This window comes from Vulpes vulpes, chromosome 12 (genome assembly GCF_048418805.1).
Source record: "Vulpes vulpes isolate BD-2025 chromosome 12, VulVul3, whole genome shotgun sequence".
Lineage (NCBI taxonomy): Eukaryota > Metazoa > Chordata > Mammalia > Carnivora > Canidae > Vulpes > Vulpes vulpes.
In genome coordinates this window covers 145,031,568-145,055,434 of record NC_132791.1, presented here as the reverse complement: position 1 = coordinate 145,055,434, position 23,867 = coordinate 145,031,568, and the positions used below count along the sequence as shown (strand labels likewise).

General features: G+C 34.6%; 1 protein-coding gene and 1 pseudogene across 1 annotated transcript in view; one reads left to right on the top strand and one right to left on the bottom strand.

Moving 5' to 3' along the window:
• The window catches only part of DNAI4 (dynein axonemal intermediate chain 4), a 99,775-nt gene that overhangs the window by 29,337 nt on the left and 46,571 nt on the right, over positions 1–23,867 (bottom strand). The window contains 2 exon segments of the mRNA XM_025983236.2: positions 11,388–11,582; positions 18,866–19,021. Coding sequence (XP_025839021.1) covers positions 11,388–11,582; positions 18,866–19,021 — 351 coding nt within the window.
• LOC112907927 (U6 spliceosomal RNA) lies at positions 18,745–18,841 on the top strand (annotated as a pseudogene).

Sequence of the window (23,867 nt, the reverse complement as noted above, 5' to 3'; positions counted from 1 at the left end):
GGGATAAATCCCACTTGGTCATGGTGAATAATCTTCTTAATGTACTGTTGGATCCTATTGGCTAGTATCTTGTTGAGAATTTTTGCATCCATGTTCATCAGGGATTTTGGTCTATAATTCTTTTTGGTGGGATCTTTGTCTGGCTTTGGAATTAAGGTGATGCTGGCCTCATAAAACGAGTTTGGAAGTATTCCATCCCTTTCTATCCTTCGGAACAGCTTTAGTAAAATAGTTATTATTTCTTCTTTAAATGTTTGGTAAAATTCCCCTGGGAAGCCATCTGGCCCTGAATTTTTGTGTCTTGGGAGGTTTTTTAATGACTGCTTCAATTTCTTTCCTGGTTATTGGCCTGTTCAGGTTTTCTATTTCTTCCGATTACAGTTTTGGTAGTTTGTGGTTTTCCAGAAATGCATCCATTTCTTCTAGATTACCTAATTTGTTGGCATATAGCTGTTCATACTACATTTTAAAAATTGTTTGTATTTCCTTGGTATTGATTGTGATGTCTCCTGTTTCATTCATGATATTATTGAGTCTTTTCTCTTCTTTTTAATAAGGATGGCTAATGAGTTATCTATCTTATTAATTCTTTGAAAGAACCAAATCCTGGTTTTGTTGATCTGTTCTACAGTTCTTCTGGTCTCTATTTCATTGAGCTCTGCTTGAATCTTATTAACAACTCTCTTTTTTGGTTGGTGTAAGTTTTATTTGCTGTTCTTTCTCCAGTTCCTTTAGGTGTGAGGTTAGCTTGTGTATTTGAGTTTTTTCTAATTTTTTGAGGGATGTCTGTATTGTGATATATTTCTCTCTTAGGACTGCTTTTGCTATATCCCAAAGATTTTGAATGGTTGTATCTTCATTTTCATTACTTTCCATGAATCTGTTTAATTCTTCTCTAATATACTGATTGACCTATACATCCTTTAGTAGGATGCTGTTTGGCCTCCACGTGTTTGAGTTTCTTCCAAATTTCTTACTGTGATTGAGTTCTAGTTTCAAAGCATTGTGGTCTGAAAATATGCAGGGGACAATTTCAATCTTTTGGTATTGGTTGAGACCTGATTTGTGACCCAGTATGTGGTCTATTCTGGAGAAAGTTCCATTTGTACTTGAGAAGAATGTTGCATTCAGATGAAAAGTTCTGTATATATATGTGAAATTCATCTAGTCCAGTGTATCATTTAAGGCCCTTGTTTCTTTGGAGATATTGTGCTTAGAAAATCTGTCATTTGCAGAAAGTGCCATATTTAAGTCTCCTACTATTAGTGTATTATTATCTAAGTATGTCTTTCCTTTGGTTATTAATTGATTGATATCCTTGGCAGCTTCCATATTAGGGGCATAAATATTCATGATTGTTAGGTCTTTTTGTTGGATAGATCCTTTAAATATGATATAGTGTCCCTCTTCATCTCTTACTACAGTCTTTGGGATAAACTTTATCTGATATGAGAATTGCTACCCCAGCTTTCTTTTGAGGACCATTTGAATGGTAAATGGTTCTCCAACCTTTCATTTTCAGATTGTAGGTGTCCTTAGGTCTAAAATGAGTCTCTTGTAGACAGCAAATAGATGTGTCTTGCTTTTTATCCAGTCCGAAACCCTGCACCTTTTGATGGGATCATTAAGCCCATTCACATTCAGAGTGACTATTGAAAGATATGAATTTATTTATTTTTTTTAATTTTTTAAAATTTATTTATGATAGTCACAGAGAGAGAGAGAGGCAGAGACATAGGCAGAGGGAGAAGCAGGCTCCATGCACCGGGAGCCCAATGTGGGATTCGATCCCAGGTCTCCAGGATCGCGCCCTGGGCCAAAGGCAGGCGCCAAACCTCTGCACCACCCAGGGATCCCGAAAGATATGAATTTAGTGTCATCGTAATACCTATTTAAGTCCCTGTTTTGTGGATTATTTCTTTGGGCTTCCTCTTTCTCTTAGAGGGTCCTCATTAATATTTCTTGCAGAGCTGGGTTGGTGGTCACATATTCTTTCAGTTTCTGCCTATCTTGGGAGCTCTTTATCTCTCCTTCTATTCTGAATGAGAGCCTTGCTGGATAAAGTGTTCTTGGCTGCATGTTCTCCTTATTTAGTACCCTGAATATATCCTGACAGCCCTTCTGGCCCGCCAGGCCTCTGTGCAGAGGTCTTCTATTAATCTGATATTTCCCCTCATATAAGTTAAGAATCTCTTGTCTCTCACTGCTTTGAGGATTTTTCTCTTTATCTTTGGAATTTGGAAGTTTCACTATTAAATGTTGAGGTGTTGAATGGTTTTTATTGATTTTTGGGGGGAGACCTCTCTATCTTCTTCCCTCCCCAAATTAGGGAAGTTCTCAGGGATGATTTGTTCAAATATGCTTTCTGGCCCTCTGGCCCTCTTTGGCACTTTCTGGAACCCCAATTATACATAGTTTCTTCCTTCTGAGGCTATCATTTATTTCTCTTAACCTTTCCTCATGGTCTCTTGTTTTTCTCTTTTTTCCCCAGCTTCCTTCCTTGCCATCAACTTGTCTTCTATGTCGTTCACTCTTTCTTCCAACTCATTAACCTTTGTCATTAGGATATCCAGTTTGGATTGCATCTCATTTAATTGATTTTTAATTTCAGCCTGATTAGATCTAAATTCTGCAGTCACAAAGTCTCTAGAATCCTTTATGCTTTTTTCCAGAGCCACCAGTAGCTTTATAGTTGTGCTCCTGAATTGGCTTTCTGACATCGAATTGTAATCCATATTCTATAACTCTGTGGCAGAAAGTGCTGTTTCTGCTTCTTTCTTTTGTAGTGAATTCTTCCTTCTAGTCATTTTGCTCAGTGCAGAGTGGCTCTATGAGAGGGCTGAGTCAAGAATATCAACCACAATTCAAGTAAATTTCACCCTAGATAATTCTTTCTAGAAGTGAAAACCCTTCTCTCTGTAGTGTTCTGGCTGTTCTCTCTTTAACATTCAGGTCAAATTCCTATTAGAGTCATTTCGAATCCCCTGAGCTACAACATTGAATCCATAATCTCTGCTTAGTGGACCCATATCAGTAAATTTGGTCTGATGTAACTTTATATTATTTCCATCATTACCCTATGCCCTTAATATCCATCCCCACATATATCCCCAAGATTTCTGCCTGTATAAGTTGGAAAAGTCAGCAGTCAATTCTCCAAGAAGTCATAGTCACCCCAAAAATGTGTATGGACCTAACAAAATACATTAAACAAAAAACAATAGATCTGAAAAGTGAAAGAAACAAATACACTTATAGTTCAGATTTTAACAATCCTCTCTTAATAACTGACAGAACAGGTAGGCAGAAAATCAGTAAGGATACAGATAAACTGAACATCACACTCAATCAACTTGACCTACTGATATTTATAAAACACTCCATCCAAAAACACCAGAATACATATTTTTCTCAAGTGTCACAGAAAATTTTTTACGATAGACCATATTATGGGTCACAAACAAACAAATAAAAACCTTAAACAAATCTAAAAGAGTAGAAATCAAAGTATATTCTTAGACCATAATGGAATTAAATTAGAAATTAATAACAGAAATATAGCTAGAAAACCCCAAAATATGTGGATATTAAGCAACACATTTATAATTAAAACATGGGTCAATGAAGACGTCTGAAAAGAAATTTTTAAATATTTTAATGAAATGCAAATACAGCATTTCAAATTTTATGAGGTTCAGTTAAAGCAGTGCTTAGAAGGCATATTTTAGGAAAGAAGAAACTTAAATATACATTTGACATGCAGTCCACCTATTCTACTCCTAGGTATTGACCCAAGAGAAATAAAAGGAAATGTCCATGCAAAGACTCATACACAAATATCCATACTAACTTTATTTGTAATGCTCCCAAACTGTAGATAAATATCAATCAACAGCTAAAAGAATAACACAGTAAAGGATATTCATACAATGGAATACTCATCAGTAATAAAAAGAAATGAACTATTGATACATACTACATTAGTGAATCTGAAAGCAATTTTTCTCAGTGACAAGAAGCCAGATAAATAAGAGTACATAATGTATGATTACATTAATATAAAGTTCTAAGAAATGTAAACTATTCTATATGGGGATATAAAGCAAATCAGTGGTTTCCTGAGGATGAGGGAAAAATAGAAAGGAAGGATTCCAAAGGACATGAAGAAAAATTTGAGGGTGATGAGTACATTCATTACCATTATTTATCATTGTATGTATATATTGACTGTGGTGGTATATTAAAGCTTATTAAATTGTAAACCTTAAATATGTGCAATTTATTGTATGTCACTTATGCCTCAATAGCTGTTAGGAATAACAGTGGTATATCACTCTTTAAATGAACCCAAGAGGGCAGCCCAGGTGGCTCAGTGGTTTAGCGCCACCTTCAGCCCAGGGCCTGATCCTGGAGACCCGGGAACAAGTCCCACTCAGGCTCCTTGCATGGAGCCTGCTTCTCCCTCTACCTGTGTCTCTGCCTCTCTCTCTCTCTCTCTCTCTCTGTGTGTGTCTCTCATGAATAAATAAATAAAATCTTAAAATAAAATAAAACAACCCAAGATAATATAAATACTACAGCATTTTTTAATTGTGAGAAAATTCATTGACATAGATTTTAGCTGTACAGTTTGATGAGTTTTAATACACACACCAATGTAGCAAACACACCAGTCAAGACAGAGAACATATCCATTAGCCAAAAAAGTTTCCTCCTGTTACTTCCCAGTTCAGCTCTACCCACCACAGTCAAGCACCGGTTTGGTTTCTATCACCTTAGATTTAGTTTTGTTTGTGATAGCATATCATATAAATGGATCTGTTGGTATGTGTTCTTTTGTGTGTGGCTTCTTTCCCTCAACAATGTTTTTGAGATCCATCAAGGTTATTATGTATATAAGTAGTTCATTCATTTTTATTGCTGAGTTGTGATCCATCATTTGTTAATGCATTGACCTGTTGATAGACATCTGGGCTGTTTCCAGTTTTGGGCTCTTAATGAATAAAGTTGCTATGAGCATTCTTACATAAGTCTTTTTTGCAGACATGTTTTCTTGAGTGAGTACCCAGGAACAGGATAATTGGATCATTCGGTGGATCTATACTTACTATCTTAAGAAACTCCCCAGAAGACTTCCAACATGGTTGTACAATTTTATACTCCCACAGCAATATATAAAAAACCTAGTTACTCCATATTCTTGCTTGGTGTTTTCATTATTTTTAATTTTAGCCATTCCAACTAGCATATAGTAGCATTTTATGGTTTTAACTTGCATTTCCTTGACAACAAATTATGTTTAGTACATTTTAAGGTGTCTATTGATCATTAATGCATATTTTTAGTGGTTTCTGTTCAAATCTTGTGCCTATTTTCTATTAGACTGTCTATATTTTTTATAGGCTGTGGCTTTACATATTCCTAATTTATGTCTTTGGTTAGATGTATGTTGTAAACATATTCTTCTAGACTGTTGCTTGCATTTTTCCCCCATAACAGTGTTATTCAAAGATCAGATACTTTACCACAAAAGCCTCATTAATTTTTTTCTTTCATGTTTTGGGATTTTTGTGTATTAAATAATCTTTTCTTATGCTAAGATCATAAACATTTTTCTTATCTTCTCCTAGAACTTTATAGTTTTAATTTTTATATGTAAATCTATAGTCCATTCTGAGTTAATTTATATATGATATGACATGGGGGTTGAAGTTCATTTTTCCCCTATATGGATATCCAATTGTTTCAGCATCATTTATGAGAAGATAGTCTCTTTTAATTAATTCACTTTGGCATATTTGTCAAAAATCAAGTGATCATATAAGTCTGTGTTTATATCTGGACCACTATTTTACCTCAGCTATCTATATGTCTACCTTAGACAAATACCACACTATCTAGATTACTGTAGCTTTGTAATCATCACCTGTGATCAGGTGGGGTAAGTCCTCCAACTTCATTCTTTGTTTCAAAATTGACTTGGTTATTCTAGGTCCTTTGCTTTACCAAATAAAATTTGTGATCATTTTGACAATTTAATTATCTTTAAGGAAAAATTTTAAATAGTAAGAAATGTCTCTTACTTTCACTCACATTTTCTAATTCCAGCACTCTATTCATTTGTGTAGATCATAATTTCTGTTATTTTTTTTATCAGTCTGAAGAACTTCCTTTAACATTTTTTGCAATGCTTGTCTGCTGGCATGAATTCTCTCAGCTTTTGTTTGTCTAAACATGTTTTTATTTCACCTCAATTTCTGAAGGATATTTTCTCTAGCTGTAGAATTTTTTAGCACAGTAAAAATGTCATTGCATTGTCTTCTGCCTTCTGATGAGAAATAAGGTCATTATTAGCTTTATTCTCCAAATGTAATATCTTTTATCTGGTAACTTTTAAGATTTTTTGACATATATTTATGATGTACCTCAATGTGTTTTTCATTGTGTTTATATTGTTTAGGTTTCATTGAGCTTCTTATATTGGTTTAAGATTTGTTCAAGTATGAGAAATTTTCAACTACCCTTTCTTCAAATATTTTTCTGCTTCTCCTCCTTCCTTTTCCACTACTACAATGCCAATATCATGTGTTAAGTCACATGACCTTGTGACACAGGTCACTGAGGCTTTATTTTTTTTAGACTTACTTCTTTCTCTACTTCAGTTTGGAATGTTCCTGTTGCTTTAATGGTCTTTTGCAGTTTTTAGTATTCTGATAAAACCATCCAGTGAACTTTTCATTTCAAGTATGATATTTTTCAGCTCTAGAAGTTCCATTTGGTTCTGTATATAGCTTTCATCATTCTTATTTTCCTTAAATCCTTAAGTATATGTTAATAGCTTTTTCTTTAATAGACTTTTTATTTTATTTATTTATTTATTTATTTTTTAATAGACTTTTTAGAGAATTTTTAGGCTCACAGAAAAGTTGGACTTAAAAGTGAAGAGTTCCCCTACCCTCAAACCCATATATATGCATAGCCTCCCTTAGAATCATCATCCTGCACCAGTGATATATTTGTTATAATCAATGAACCTACAATGACAAAGCATTATCACCCAACTCTATAGTTTACATTAGGGTTCACTCCTGATGTGTACATTCTATGGGTTTGAGCAAATATACAATGACATGTACTCACCATTATAGTATTATAGAGAATAGTTTCACTTCTCTAATAATTGTATTGCTCTGCCTATTAGTTCCTCCTAGCCCTCAAATCTCTAGCAATCAATGATCTTTTTACTATTTCCATATTTTTTCTTTTCCAGAATGCTATACATTTGGAACCATACCATATATAGCCTTTTTATATTGGCTTCTTTCATTTAGTAATACGCCTTTAAGTTTTCTCCATATCCATTCATGGCTTGAAAATTCATTTCTTTTTAGTGCTGATAATATTGTATTGTCTGGACATGTCACAATTTATTTATTCATTCACCTACTGAGGGACATCTTGGTTACTTCCAAGTTTGGGGAATTATCAATAAAACTACTGAAACCATTTGTGTGCAGGTTTTTATGGGTATTAAAGTATTGAGTAAATACCAAGGAGTGTGATTATGGGTAAATACCAAGGAGTGTGATTATGGACCATATGGTAACAGTATGTTTAGTTTTGTAAGAAACTGCCAAACTGTCTTTCATAGTGGCTAAACTTTATGCAATCTCAGAATAAGAGTTCTTGTTCCATATCTTTGCCAGTATTTGGTGGTGTCAGTGTTTTGAATTTTCATCATTCTAACAGGTGTGTAGTGGCACTTCATTGTTGTTCTAGTTTTCAATTCCCTAATGACATATGATGTTGTCTTTTTATATGCTCATTTGCAATGTGTATATTTTTGGGAGGAAGTGTCTGTTAACAAGGTCTTTTGATCATTTTTGATCATGTTGTTTTTTTATTGACTTTTAAGAAATATTTTTATATTTTGGAAGTGTCCTTTAACATATATGTTTTTGGCAAATATTTTCTCCAGTCTGTAACTTGATTTCTCATTCTCTTAACAATACCTTTTACGAGAAGTTTATAATGCCTTTGGTGTTAAATCTACAAAGTCATTGCCAAATGACTCTAAAATCATCAAAGATTTTTTCCTGTGTTGACTTCTAAGGGCTTTACAGTTTTGGATAGTACATTTAAGTCTATGATTTATTTTGGGTTAATTTTTGTGAATGATATTAGGTCTGTGACTAGATTCTTTATTTTATGTGTAAATGACCAATTTTTTCAATACCATTGGTTGAAAAGACTAACTTTTCTCCATTTTATTGCCTTTTCTCTTTTGTCAAAGATCAGTTGACTACAATTATGTGGATCTATTTGGGGGCTCTCTATTCTGTTCTGCTGATCTCTGTGTCTATTCTTTTGCCATACCATACCGCCTTGACTACTATAGCTTTAAAATAAATCTTAAAGTCAGGTAAAATGTCAGTCTTCCAGCTTTGTTCTTTCCCTTCAATGTTATGTTGGCTATCCTGGGTACCCTTGACAAAATTCAACACCCATTTATCCTTGAAAATGTTTAGAAAACTAGAAAGCAAAGGAAATTTCCTCAAACCAACAAAAGACAGCTACAAAAAATTACACCTAACATCATATTTAATGATAAAATATTGAATGCTTTTCCTTAAGTTTAGGAAGAAGACAAAGATATTTGTAATCTTGAAGCAGGCAAAGATATCTTTAAAATGACATGGAAAGATTAACTACAAAAGAAAAAAGTGATAGATAAGACTCCATCAAAATTAATAACTTGTGCTATCAAAACAAAAATATATTGGGAAGTCATTGACTTAGACTAAACAGTTGTAATACATGTATCTTTCAAAGAGCATGTTCCAGAATATATGAAAATAAGCTCCTACAACTTAATTTTTTTAAAAAAGAAAAGATAAGTTAAAATGGCAAAAGACTCAACCAAACATTACACAGAAGAAGATACGTAAGTGGTGAAAAAAAAAGTGCACAAATTCAACATGATTAGTCCTTAGAACAACACTAAAAGAACTGCCAACATCAGCTGTTATTAAGAATGTGGAGCAACTGGTAATCTTGTACATTATTTGTGGTAGCATAAGGTGGGACAAGTACTTTAGAAAGGTATTTTGCAGTTTCTAAAAAAGTCAAATGTGCATCTATCCAGTGACCCAAAATTCCATTTCTAGGTAATTACCCAAGATAAATTAAAATATATGTCTGCAAAAGACACAAAAATGATCATAGCAGCTTTATCATAAAAACCCCAACTGGAAACAGTCCAGGTGTCCATAAATAGGTGGAATGAATATATGAATAATTATGATATATGCATAAAATGGAACAGTACTCAGAAAAAAAAAAAACGAACCACTTATCACACATCAACTTTGATGAGTCTTAAAACCATTATGTTGAATGAAAGAAGCCAGACACAAAAGCATCCAAGTGGCCCTTGAAAAACACAAGTTTGAACTGTGTAGGTCCACTTATATGTAGGGTTTTGTTGTTGTTGTTGTTGTTGTTGTTTTTTAGTTAACAGCAAAAGCCACAAGGCATTTATTTATAACTGCCCACCCCAGTCTCCAAAGATGGAACAGAGGCACTGGCACAGAGGTGGAACTTGCTATATGAGTGCCTGGGGATGCCCCCTGGGATCCCCCTCAGGGGATGCCCCCTGAGGAAAGGTCTGCAGGTAGCCCTAAGTGAGGATATGATGGTCAGGTGTTACATTGAGGGCTACCAGGCAGAAGGCTGAGCTAAAGATGAACACAACCAGAAGGCAAGGATGCTATTGAACAGGGAGCCCCATGTTCCCCAGAGTCCTCCACCAACTTGCCTCCAAAGTTGCTCCAGGGAGGCCAAGGGCCTTGGTCCCATTGCAGGTCTAGTGCAGATTCTTCCCTGTGGTAGCCCCCTGCCTCATGGCCTCCTAAAGACCAGTGTGCTCATGCTTGGCTGCAACTGAAATGGCCACTTTCAGGTGGTACACCTGGTATACAACTCCAGGCAGTGGTACAGCTCTATCGTGCCTCTAGACTGCTTTCACTACCTATAGGCCCACTGAGCAGCTGCTACTGCTGAGCTGAGGCCACCAGACTGCAGAACTTTGCTATTCTGGGCCCAGGACCACAGTCCCTGTCACTGACCCTGGCCCAGGTTAGTGTATATATAAAACTGTAAATGTATTTTCTTTTCCTTATGATTTTCATAATAATATTTTCTTTTCTATAGCTTGCTTTATTGTAAGAATATAGTATAAAATATATACAACCTACAAAATGTGTGCTAATTGACTAGGCTATTGGTAAGGCTTCTGGTTAACAGTAAGTTATTAGTAGATAACTTTGGGGCGGGGGAGTCCAAAGTTATACTTGGAGTTTCAACTGTGCCAGAGTCATCATCCCTAAGCCCTGCCTTGTTCAGGAGTCAGCTGTACTTACTGTATGATCCCAGTTTTTGAGATACCAAAACAGTTCATCTATGATGAGAAATATCAGATAAAATGCCTGCTTATGGGAAGTAAGATTTAACTGGAAAATAGCACAAGGGAAATCTTAGGGTTTATCATTTATTCCAGGCAATGAGAAGTTATTGAAGGTTTTTTAACAGTTAAGTTCCAGGTTCAAACCCATTAGCCCACCAGGATAGTAGAGGGGAAAGAGAATTGGGATGAGATCAGAAGAACTTGGTTGAATGCCTACCTTTGTCATAGACTCTACACCTGGAAAGTTTCTATATGTTCCATCTTCCTTATTTAAAAATTGAAAGGTTGAATTAATCTCTAAAATCTTTCAAAATATTCTGTGAACATATGAGATGGGATTTGCAGCAATAAAAATAGGAAGAATGCCCTTGCAATAAAGTTAGGGAGTGGTAATAACCACCAGAATCTGGAAAGTATCAGTGGCAATGGAGAGGGGGTTTATATATTTTTTTAAAGATTTATTTTTACTTATTTATGATAGACATAGAGAGAGAGAGAGAAAGGCAGAGACACAGTCAGAGGGAGAAGCAGGCTCCATGCCAGGAGCCCGACGTGGGACTCGATCCCGGGACTCCAAGATCCTGCCCTCCGCCAAAAGCAGGCGCTAAACCGCTGAGGGATCCCCTGGAGAGGGGGTTTAAATGTGAGAAAATAATTCAATGCAGGGGTGAGAGAAAAGAACCACGGAAGCTTATGAAGATTATAGTTTAAGAGACTAACTCTTTTTGCGGGGTCTGTAGTTTGAACTCTGTTATTTGGATGTTTAATGCTAAAAGCTGTACAAATGTGTCTTTTGATAAGTGTTAACCCAATCTGGAGGTTACATTTAGAAATAATAACTCCATTTAATTCTTTTAATTATTTAAGATTTTCTTTTTTATTATTATTATTTGAGTTTTCCTAATGTGATTTTTGCAAATACCTTTTAAAATACGAAGCTGACGATAAGCTGCAAGTTTTGGCTGAAATAAATTTTCCATTAGAACTCGTTCCATAAAAAATAAGGCCTGACGAAACTTGTCAGATTTCAATATTGTCTCTGAGTGATCTTCTTCATCATCATGGATTGTAGTCAGAATTACATTTTCTATATCCATTAAGGAACTAGCTTCACTATCTGTAAAATACAAAATGATGCAATGATAAAATTATTTAGATAGTATTACACAATTAATGCATTCTAAGCATTATAAAAATCCCATTTTGTCATTACTATTTGTTTTCCTCCAATATTCAACAACTTCAACAGACATTTATTGAATAGTTTTTATGTACCAAGCACATAGAACATATACATATATAATATCATTTTGGAATACTTTTTAAATATTTTATTTAAATTCAATTTGCCAACATATAGTATGACACCCAGTGCTCATCCCATCAAGTGCCATCCTCAGTGCCCATCACCCAGTTACCCCATCCTCCCACCCTCCTCCCCTTCTGCAACTCTTTGTTTCCCAGAGTAAGGAGACTCTCATGGTTTGTCTCCCTCTCTAATTTTCCCCATTCAGTTTCCCTCCTTTCCCCTTATAGTCCCTTTCACTATTTCCCATATTTCACAAGTGAGTGAAACCATATGATAATTGTCTTTCTTGGATTGGCTTATTTCACTCAGCATAATACCCTCCAGTTCCATCCACGTCAAAGCAAATGGTAGGTATTCGTCCTTTCTGATGGCTGAGTAATATTCCATTATATATCATATATATAATGTGAGATATATATATCTATCACATCTTCTTTATCCATTCATCTGTTGAAGGATATCATGGCTCCTTCCACAGTTTGGCTACCGTGGACATTGCTGCTATAAACTTTGGGGCACAAGGGTCCCATCATTTCATTACATCTGTATCTTTGGGGTAAATACCCAGTAGTGCAATTTCATTTTGGAATTCTTAATCATTCAAAAATATACTGTTTGTCAGAAGATAAGCAGTGATAACCTCATAGGTAATGTATATCTCTATATATTGTTATTCAAATTGAATTAAGATTATTAGCCCTCAGATAAAGGTCCGATTTGACTATTGTTTTATAAAAATGCTATACCACTGCATTAGTTTTTTTTTGTTGATGAGAAAATAAAGTATCAAAAACTTAGCAAATTAAAACCATGCAAATTTATTATTTTAAAGTTAAGTAAGTTAGACACAGGTCTCACTGGGCTAAAACTAAAAAGCTAATAGGGTTATGTTCCTTTCTAGAGGGTCTAGAGAATTCATTTTCTTATCTTTTTCAGATTCTATTTCTTTAAAATTATTATTTATTTGTTCATGAAGGACACAGAGAGAGGGAGGCAGAGACATAGGCAGAGGGAGAAGCAGGCTCCATGCAGGGAGCCTGATCTGGGACTCAATCTCAAGACTCCAGGATCACACCCTGGGCTGAAGGCAGGCACTCAACCGCTGAGTCACCCAGGTGTCCCTCTTTTTCAGATTCTAGAGGCCACCTACACCCTTCCTCCATCTTGAGAGACAACATCATTACATGTCTTTGACCTTCTTCTGTTATTACATCTCTCTATGACCACAGCTCAGAAAGGTTTCAACTTTTAATTATCCATATGTTTAGATTGAGTTCTCCCATTCTAACAGAAACCACAACAAAGGTTCTTGGCCACATTTTCCCCTCATTCTTTCTGCCTCCTGACCAATCCTGGTGCTTCTCTATGTAGCCCACAGCATAGAATGTCCCCTCCTCTTGAGATCTGTGAGTATAACATTCTTTTCAATGGCAATAGTGTCCTGATCTGTTGGTCTTGTCATGCCTAAATAATAATACAGTCCACATTAAAAAAATATCATTTATAAGAAATGCAATTTAAATGTAAAGACACAGATAGATTAAAAGTAAAGAGATAGAACAATATATACTATGTTAACATTACTCAAAAGAAGATGGAGTAGCTATATTTAATTTCAGACAAAGTAGGCTTCAGAGCAAAAAACAAAAATTATCAGAAATAGAGTATTGCATAATAAAAAAGAAATCAATTCTCCAAGAAGACACAGCAACTCTAATCATTTATGCAACAAAAAAACAGGACTACAAAATATTTCAGGCAAAAGTGATAGAACTGCAAGGAGAATCAGACACATCCACTGTTATAATTGGAGACTTTAACACTATTTTAATAGAATACATGTTTTTCTCAAGCTCACTTGGAATGCTCACCAAGCTAGAGCATTCTGGGCCACAAAGCACATTTCAATGAATTTAAAAGAATAGAAATAATACAAAATATGCTCTCAAACCACAGTGGAATTAAACTGTAATTCACAGAGAACTAAGCTGGATAATCTCAAAGTATTTGGAAGTTAAAAAATACATAAATAAAAAATAGGTCAAAGAAGTCTCAAATAAAATTTTTAAATATTTGAAGTAAATTAGAATAAAAATATAACATCAAAATGTGTGAGATGCAGCAAAAAGATGCTTAGAGGGAAATTTATAGCTTTTGAATGCATATATTAGAAAAGAAGAAAAAACTAAAAATTAGTAATCTAAGCTTCCATCTCAGGGCACTAGAGTAAGAAGAGTAACATAAGCCTAAAGCTAGTAGGAAACAAATGTATATAAAAAATTAAAGCATAAATCAGGGAAACTGGAAACAGGAAATCATCAGAAACAATCAATGAAATTAAAAGTTATTTCTTTGAAAAAAAATCAATAAAACTCATAATGATCAGCTATGTTAGCCAAGAAAAGAAATAGAACATATAAATTTCCAGTATGAGTAATAATAGAGGTGCCATCACTACTGATCTCATAGACCAGTGGAATAATAAGGAAATACTGTGAACAACTCTATGTCCACAGATTTGATTATTTATATGAAATGGAACAATTCCTTGAAAGACAAGAAATCACACAAAGTGAAACAGATCATCTGAATAAGCCTATCTCTATTAAAGAAATTGAATCAATAATTAGTAACTTTCCAAAATAGAAAATAGGCCCAGATGGTTTTACTGCTGAACTATATCAAACATTTAAGGAATGTTTGTACAATCTATTTCAGAAAATAAGTAGAGGAAACACTTCCCAATTCATTGTGTTAGGCTGGCATTACTCTAATACCAAAACTAGATGAAGACATTACAAAAATGGAGAATTACAAAACAATATTACTTATGAGAACAACACAAAAATCAACAAAATATTAGCAAGTCAAATATAACAGTGTATAAGAAGAATTATACAACCCAACAAAGTGGGGTTTGCTCCAGGTATCCAAAGCTAGTGCAACACTTAAAAATAATGTAATCCATCCCATCAACAGGCTAAAGAAGAAAAGTCACATTAAATTCAGAAAACTCTTTTGACAAAAATCCAACACCCATGATGATATAAAGTCCCAAAAACTGAGGTACTTGGGTGGCTCAGTCCATTAGGCATCTGACTCCATTTTAGCTCATGATCTCAGGATCCCAGGATTGAGCCCTGAGATAGACCCTGAGCTCAATGGGGCTGGGAAGGTGGGGGGGGGGGAGGGAGGTGGGAGAGTGAGGGAGGTTTGCCTCTTTCTCTCTCTCTCTGCTTCTCCTCCCATTCACACGTACAACTCCTCTTTCCCTCTCTCTCTCTCAAATAAATAAATCTTAAAAAACAAACAAACAAACTCCCGGGACACTAAGAACAGAAATGAATTTCCTCAACTTGATTTGAAAAACCTCCACATAACATCATATTTAATGGTGAAAACTCGAAAATTTCCCCACTAAGATAAGGAACAAGACTAGGAACCTTTATTCAACATCATACTAGAAGTCCTAACTAATATAATAATTCAAAGAAAAGAAATAAAAGTTATACAAATTGGAAAGGAAAAGAACTTTGTAGATGACACAGTTGTTTATGTAGAAAATCCCATGAAAATTATAAAAAAATAAAATTTAGGGGATCCTGGGATTGAGCCCAGTGTTGTGCTCCCTCTCTCTTAAATGAATGAATGAATGAATAAATAAATATTTCAACATCACACATCATTAGTGAATTGCAAATTAAAGCAATAATGAGAAAAAAACAATAATGAGATACCACTATACATCCGTTAGAACAGCTTAAAAAATTTTTAAAGTAATGATATCAAACGCTGACAAAAATTAAGAGCAACAAGAACACTCACTCACTGCTGATGATAATAACAAAATAGTACAACCACTTTGGAATACAGTTTCAAGGCTTCTTAAGAGTCTAAGCATACTCTCACTATATCATCCAGCAACTGTACTCCTAGGTTAACCCAAATGAAGTGAAAAGTTATGTCCACACAAACGCCTACACATAAATGTTTATAGCAGCTTTGTTCATAGTCACCAAAAACTAGAAGCAATCAAGAAATCCTTCAACAAATAAAGAAACAAATCATGGCACATCCATACAATTTAATATTATCTAGTGAAAAAAGTAAATGAGTTGTCAACTCGTGAGAAGACCACAGAAACCTTAAGGGCATATTGTTCAATGAAAGAAGCCAGTCTGAAAAAAGTTACATATTGTATGATTCCAACTATATAACGTTTTGGAAGAGGCAAAACTACAGACATAATAAAAAGATCAGCAATGGTCAGAAGTACAGATATCTAGGTCAGTGAAATTATTCTTTACAAAACTGTAAAGATAGACACGTGTAATTATGCATTTGCCAAAACTCATAGAACTGTACAACATGAGGAGTGAACCTCACTGTAAATTAAGAATTTCAGTTAATAATAATGTATCAATATTGATTCATCAGTTGTAACAAATGTACCACCCTAATGCCAAATGTTAGCAATAGGGGAAGCTGTGGTTGGGGGAGAAATGAAGGAAAAAATTATAAGCATTTCTCAGTACTCTTTGCTCAATTTTTCTGTAAATCTAAACCTATGCTTGAAATGTCTATTACTTTTTTAAAATCTAAAGGTTCCATTTAAAAAATCCCATGAGAGAAAATTGAAAATAATCTTTCCCTATGAACTGAGATAGGGTCTTACATATATTCAAAGATGGAAATCATGGTCCTGGGATCCCTGGGTGGCGCAGCGGTTTAGCGCCTGCCTTTGGCCCAGGGCGCGATCCTGGAGACCCAGAATCAAATCCCACGTCGGGCTCCCGGTGCATGGAGCCTGCTTCTCCCTCTGCCTATGTCTCTGCCTCTCTCTCTCTCTGTGACTATCATAAATAATAAAAAAAAAAAAAAAAAAGAAAATCATGGTCCTTTTTCCTCCCTCGAATATAATAGAAGGTTAAAATACAACCTGTATATTCAAAGTTTAAATGGAATAGAAATATTTCTTAAACCAAATATGGACCATATTTAACTTTTTTCTTTGTGTTTGCATTATAAAATCTCAGACGCAAAAGGGACCCTAGAGGTTATCTAGTCCTAGTTTTTATCTGAATCTCCCTTACATTCTCAATAAATCTGATCATTCAGCTCTGTTGCCAATCTTTTCCTATTTTTTTTTTATTTTCTCCCTTTTCCTAGGTCGGTTCTCTCTTATCCCCTTAATTGGCTATAATACTAAAATTTATTTTTATTTTGTACTGTAGTTCTTTAATATGGTTTTTATGACCCCTTGTTGCCTTTTTAAAAACATCCATATACACAAGTAATTAAATATCCACAAACTGAGACTTTTTTTTAGGACCTTCCACTTACACTTTTTCTTTTTTTTTTAATTTTTATTTATTTATGATAGTCACAGAGAGAGAGAGAGAGGGGCAGAGACACAGGCAGAAGGAGAAGCAGGCTCCATGCACCGGGAGCCAGATGTGGGATTCGATCCTGGGTCTCCAGGATCACGCCCTGGGCCAAAGGCAGGTGCTAAACCGCTGCGCCACCCAGGGATCCCCACTTACACCTTTTCTATGTGTCAGTGGCCTTAACAGAGGTGGAATATGTATATCCAGTTTTGAAGTCCCAATGTAATTTTCAGTCTAAGATTGATGTTTTTCCTAGCAACTTTTGGCAGGAAAAATTTTAGCTTCTAAAAGCAAACCTATTATATGGGCATTAACATTTAAAGAAAAAATAAATATTTCTTTAGTAATAACTAATAATTCATTTTTCCCTTCATTGTTCTCTAGAAAAATAAACTGGTGTTTATTTTACAAACAATTTCCAGTAAAACATAGCTATAGTCAACATGACTACAAATATAACTTTTAAAAACAAAAAAATATATAGGTGACATGTTTTTTAAGTTTTAATTTTTTAAAATATTAATCTTAAGATATAATGATAGACCAAATTATTAGGTGGTAAGTCCTGTAGATCCAGAATCTCTGAAGGAAATGTAGTCAGTTATAAATATGGTAATTATTTTCTGAAAATTATCAATTCTCCTTTAACTTGATTTTTCAAAAATATTTCCTATTTTTAAATATTACATTTGTCTTTGTGTAAAAATGAGTGAGAATAGAAATATTTCAGTTTACCTTATGAAAATTTGCTAAAATTTTAACAAAACTTGCCAGTGTGTAGTTATTCTGAAATAAGGACTCCTTATATGTAGTGATATTATTTTATAAGAAAAATGACTCAAAAGTTCAGAATAGGGAGAGTAAAACTGTCTAACCACAAAACAATCAGAAATGGAACTTAACAAATTCCTTATAGCTGGACTTTGTAAAAATTCTTTCCGATTGCTAAGTATATTTGAAAGATTAAAATTTCGTGTTGACTTTAATTATAAGCATTTAATCTCAAAATTTAAAACACTAAAAGCTAAAGTTGTAATGCAGGATTTCCCAACTTCGTAGTGTTATATTTGGGCCAGGTAATTTCTTATCGGGGCTGTTTGGTGTACCAAAGGATTTTTAGTAGTATCCTTGGCTTTGACCCAAAAGATGCCCCCATAGTCATGACACCCAAAAATGTCCCCAGATATTGCCAAATGTCCCCCGGGGAGGTAAAATCATCCCAAATTTATCTCCATTTTAAGTTGTTACAGAGCTAGCAGATGTTCTTTTTCTTATAAACTATAGTCTACAGAAAGAAAAACAGAAAATTATGGAACCCACATGTTCCCACATGTATGAAAGAGAACTTAAAAGCAAGTAAAGAAGCAACAGAGGAAGATAGAATCTTTGAAATTCTTGACAGATATCCAAGAAAAATTAATTTTTTTAGTTCAGAGTCCAAGATGATGTGAAAGAGTAACAATACTATTTCTGAGTAAAAGTTGTAGTTTTATCTTCCACCAGAGAGTAAGTATTATAACTACTAAGAAAGAATTTATTTACAATGGCATGTGCAAACATCATTTTTAAAAAAAACTGAAAGAGTGCTTGCTTAGGCAGCACATATAGTAATATTGGAGCAATACAGCATAGCTCCTGTGCAAAGATGACATGCAAATTTGTGAAACATTCCATTTTTTAAAAAATTAAATAAATGAAACTTACTTTTTTCAATAGTACTCCCTGGCATTCTTTGCTCTCGATCTTTAGGAGGTATACTTGCTCTACTAGTTGATTCAAGCATAGATTGTTTTGCTGCTAAAGATGAAAGCTCCATAGCATTATAAGAATCATACAAATCCCAAGTACTGGACATTACACCTAAATAAAGAGACAGAAAAGTAAAAATTATTTTAAACCAAATTCTAATAGGTTAGCTTATATATAATTAGTTATAGCAAAATCTAAGATAATATCTACTGTTTAAGAAAAGAATACTATATTTTACAATGGCAGGAAGTAAAGATGAAAAAGAAATAAACCATGAGGATACCTTCAGATCCTTACACTTTTGCATCTACTTATACATTAGTGTTTTAATGATAACTCCAAATTATCCTCACCATTCTTTCTGATCCCCACACCTCTCTCCCCTCTCTCCCCTCTATCCCAAGCTGATGGAGCATAATCTCATCCGTTAGTATCAATCTTGGTTGATACGGACCAGGACAATCATGTCACAATAAGGATTTAATGATCCTTTACTTATGATTAACATAGTTATATTCTATAGAACTTTTATTTTTTTTAAAGATTTTATTTATTTATTCATAGAGACACAGAGAGAGAGAGAGAGAGGCAGAGACACAGGCAGAGGGAGAAGCAGGCTCCACGCAGAGAGCCTGATGTGGGACTCGATCCAGGGTCTCCAGGATCACGCCCTGGGCTGCAGGTTTCGCTGCGCCACTGGGGCTGCCCTAGAACTTTTAATTTATAGTATTCTAATTCCATGTTTATTATATAAAATCTCCTATATACTTATGTGAAAAGATTATGCTTGTTGGAAAAATGGTAGACTCTTTTCTCAAGAAATTTGTAGAGTAGTATGGTTATTATCTTCCCTTTTATTTTTTATTTTATTAAGATTTTATTTATTTATTCATGAGAGACATAGAGACAGAGAGAGAGGCAGAGACACAGGCAGAGGGAGAAGCAGGCTCCATGCAGGCAGCCCGACGCGGGGCTCAATCCCGGGACTCCAGGATCACGCCCTGGGCCGAAGGCAGGCGCTAAACCGCTGAGCCACCCAGGGATCCCCTATCTTCCCTTTTGAAAATTTTTGTTTGCATTAGCTATATTTTTTCAAATGATCAAATATAGCAATGATCTCCAAACAAAACTTGCAAATTTTTATGTCCAAAATTTAAAAAAAAATCCAATATTTTTCATTATTGATATAACAATGAAAGGTTCACATAGCAATTATTTTATCAGTGACCATGTAATAAAATATTCCTATATGCTAAACTTGCAAAAGTTTAAAGTACAGTGATCTAATAAAGAATTCTTTTCTCTGAAAATCAAAACAAGACTGAATATAATAAATGCAACTACTTCATTGTTATAATTGTTATTTTCATAAAATATAATGAAGGAGCTCTGGTATTTCACAATGATTTCAGTTAGTAAGAATGTGAACTCACATTTAATAATAACATTTCTATTTTATTGAACTGACCTTAATAATGTCTAACAAAGTTATACACATAATAAATACCTAGTCTATTTTATTGAATTGAAAAGGGTACAATTTCTGTTGTTTGTAAAGTAAAAGACCATAAAAAGATATTATGTTTTTGAATATTTAATTACCTAACCTTCATTTAACCGAAAGTTTAACAATTTGAGTATATAGGAATATATTGTTACATCGTCATCAATAATTGCTACATAAACAAAAGTACATGTTATAAATGAGCAATGTAAAATGTTAGGGTGATTTAAGGTTGTTTCTTGTTTGAAGATAACAAATAATATTGGTAATATTAGTTTGGGTACCATCATGACATTTGTACATTTGAATAAATTAACCTAGGAAATAAAAAATCCTAAACCATATGCCATAATATCAAGCACAAAATGAAATGATAAATAATGAATGATTGGTTTTTGTTTGTGTTCCATACAACACCTGGTGCTTATCACAAAAAGTGCACTCCTTAATCCCCATCAGCTATTTAACCCATTCTCCCACTTGCCTCCCCTCTGATATTCATCAGTTTGTTCTCTGTAGTTGAGTCTGTTTCTTGAAGAAAGAAAAATTGAATGATTGTTACTTCGCAATTTTATAGTTATATTATGTTAAAGAAAGTTTTAACTAGCATCAGAAAAAGGTATTCCCAACTCTACCATGTTTTGAGCATTTCTGAGTCTGGGATATGTCTAAATAGTTTTTGCCCATTTAAAAATATTGTTTCTATCTACTAGTTTAACAGACTATGAAAGTGTAGCAATTAGCCATGTAACATTTATAGAAAAATAATTTTACTTTTTAGCTGAGTAAAAAGATATGATCAACATTAAAGAAGAAAAAAAGATAAATATGACTTGTATTTCCACCACCCAGAGATAATAACTGCTAACATTTTGGTGTATGTCCTTCCAGATTCACATATGAACAAATACATATATGTATTTTTTAAAATAAAAATTAGTTCATATCACACATTTTTATTAAAAAATTATAGTATAATATACATAGAAAACAAGCTGGCTTTTTTAAATCTACAGCTATAGGATTTATTTTTTTTAAGATTTTATTTATTTATTCATGAGAGACACACAGAGAGAGAGAGAGAGAAAGAGAGGCAGGGACATAGGCTCCCATGCAGGGAGTACCATATGGGACTTGATTCGAGGACTCCAGGATCATGCACAAGCCAAAGGCAGACACTCAACCACTGAGCCACCCAGGCATCCCTACAGTTGTAGGGTTTAATATATTTTTAAAAGTTAGCCAGGAACACTAATACATTCATTGAATTATCCATTTATTTGAAATGCCACTTTTATCATAAAATACTATATGCGTACTATTAAGTGGAAAACTTTTTTCCTCACTTTCTGTGACTCTTTACAGAGGGAATTTGAGCTAAATTAACACCCTGATCTCTCTATGTCCCTCATTCACTCATTACCAGAGAAAAAGTGATTAATCCTATAGGAGAGTTTAGGAGAAGGAATTGCGCTCAGCCACTTCTGGGTTCTTTTGTTAGGTCTCTTCAAGCATGCTTTCTGGTCTGTTCTCACTCCTAAAAAAGTCTGTGCTTGTCTAGCTGTGCCAATTACGGCTGGTAGGAAGGAAGAAATGGCAAGTCCCTAGCGCTTCAGATTTGAGGCTACATTTTTTTCAGTATCTTTATCAGTAATAAGGCTAATACTTGATTTCCATCTCTCTGACTCCTGAATCTCTTTCAATTTCATCCCAAATCAGGCAAAGAAGACATGTGATTTTTTTTTTTTTACTGATCCATAAGACTTTAATATTTATTTGGTCTATATTGTAATTTTTAATATTAACTTTCATTATTTTTAATAAAATTTTTCTGTGAAAAATATATCATGCACATAAGAGTGTATAATACATATATGTGTAGTGTGAACAGTTACTACCATGTACTCACCAGCCAGGATAAGAAATAGAACATCTCCAGGTACTTAGGAGCCCTGGATGCTCTTCTATCTGGCCCTCTCTTTCTAGCTACCTCCAACAGAAGTAAATCCACTTTCCCTAACTTCATTTTTTTTTTTAAGATTTCATTTATTTATTCATGAGAGACACAGAGAGAGAGAGAGAGAGAGAGAGAGGAGGCAGAGATACAGGGGTAGGAAGAAGCAGTTTCCCTTTTAGGACCCTGATATAGGACTCAGTCCCAGGCCCCAGGATCATGCCCTGAGCTAAAGGCAGATGCTCAACCACTGAGCCACCCAGGCATCCCTCCACTTTCCCTAACTTCTGGATAGGTCATTCTCTTGCTTTGTTTTAAGGTTTTTCTCCTGTGGTAGATGCTGTTGGTGCCCTGCCCATATCTATTATACATTACCTCTTACTAGCCAATCTCCAACTGCCAGCATCTATATTGCTTTGCTTGGGGCCATCTTTGGCCACCAAGGCCACTTTGATGTCCACAAATTTGGCCTAGAACGCCAACAAACTAACAAGTCCATAAGCCTTCAAACAATGATTTAGAAAGTTGGAGCATGACAAAAATAACTCTGACTTCCAGAGTTCTCTAACAGTATTAAACTCCAGTTAACCAAAGAGGTAATTTATCAGCATAACCTCTGTCAGCTACCTACCCTTTCTTATTTCACTTACTCTCCTACCAATGTTTCTTAGGATCACCTCCAAAATAAACGATGTGCACTCAGAACCTTTCTTCAGAGGTTTCTTCTTGGAAAACTTTTGAAGTTCAGAATCCATAGGCACATAAGGCTCTCCAACATATACATATCTACACAATATATTGTCTAGTTTTAAAAATTGGAAAGTTAAAAAAAATTGGAAAGTTAATGATCATATGGTTTCACTCATATGTGGAATATAATAGTGAAAGGGATTATAAGGGAAAGGAGGGAAACTGAGTGGGAAAAACTAGAGAGGGAGACAATCCATGAGAGACTCCTAACTCTGGGAAACATAGGGTTATGGAAGGGGGGGTGGGTGGGGGCATGGGGTAACTGGGTGGCAGGCACTGAGGAGGGCACTTGATGGGATGATGGCACTGAGGAGGGCACTTGATGGGTGTTATACTGTATGTTGGCAAATTGAATTTAAATTTTTTAAAATGTATAAGAAATTTTCAAAATATAAACAATAAAAATTGGATAGCAAACACTATCACAGATGCATAAAAAACAAAACAAAAGAAAATCACCACTATTAAATGAAAACTACTAAAGGAGGACTCTCAGGAGAAGATCATGAGAACATTCTGGGTCATATTCTGATTTCAGCCTCCCTGAGAGTTTACAAGAGCCACTAATGATGAAATCACATAGTGAGACCATGAATATGTCCTTGGAAACATAGAACTTAATCCACAGGTACCTAACAAGCTAGGCATTGAATGTCCAATGAAAGTATGGTCAGGTAAGTGGGCAGCTCTGAATTTTCTGCTCCCCATGGCTTTTGGGCTGCTCTCAGGGTAAAACAGAACATGTATGT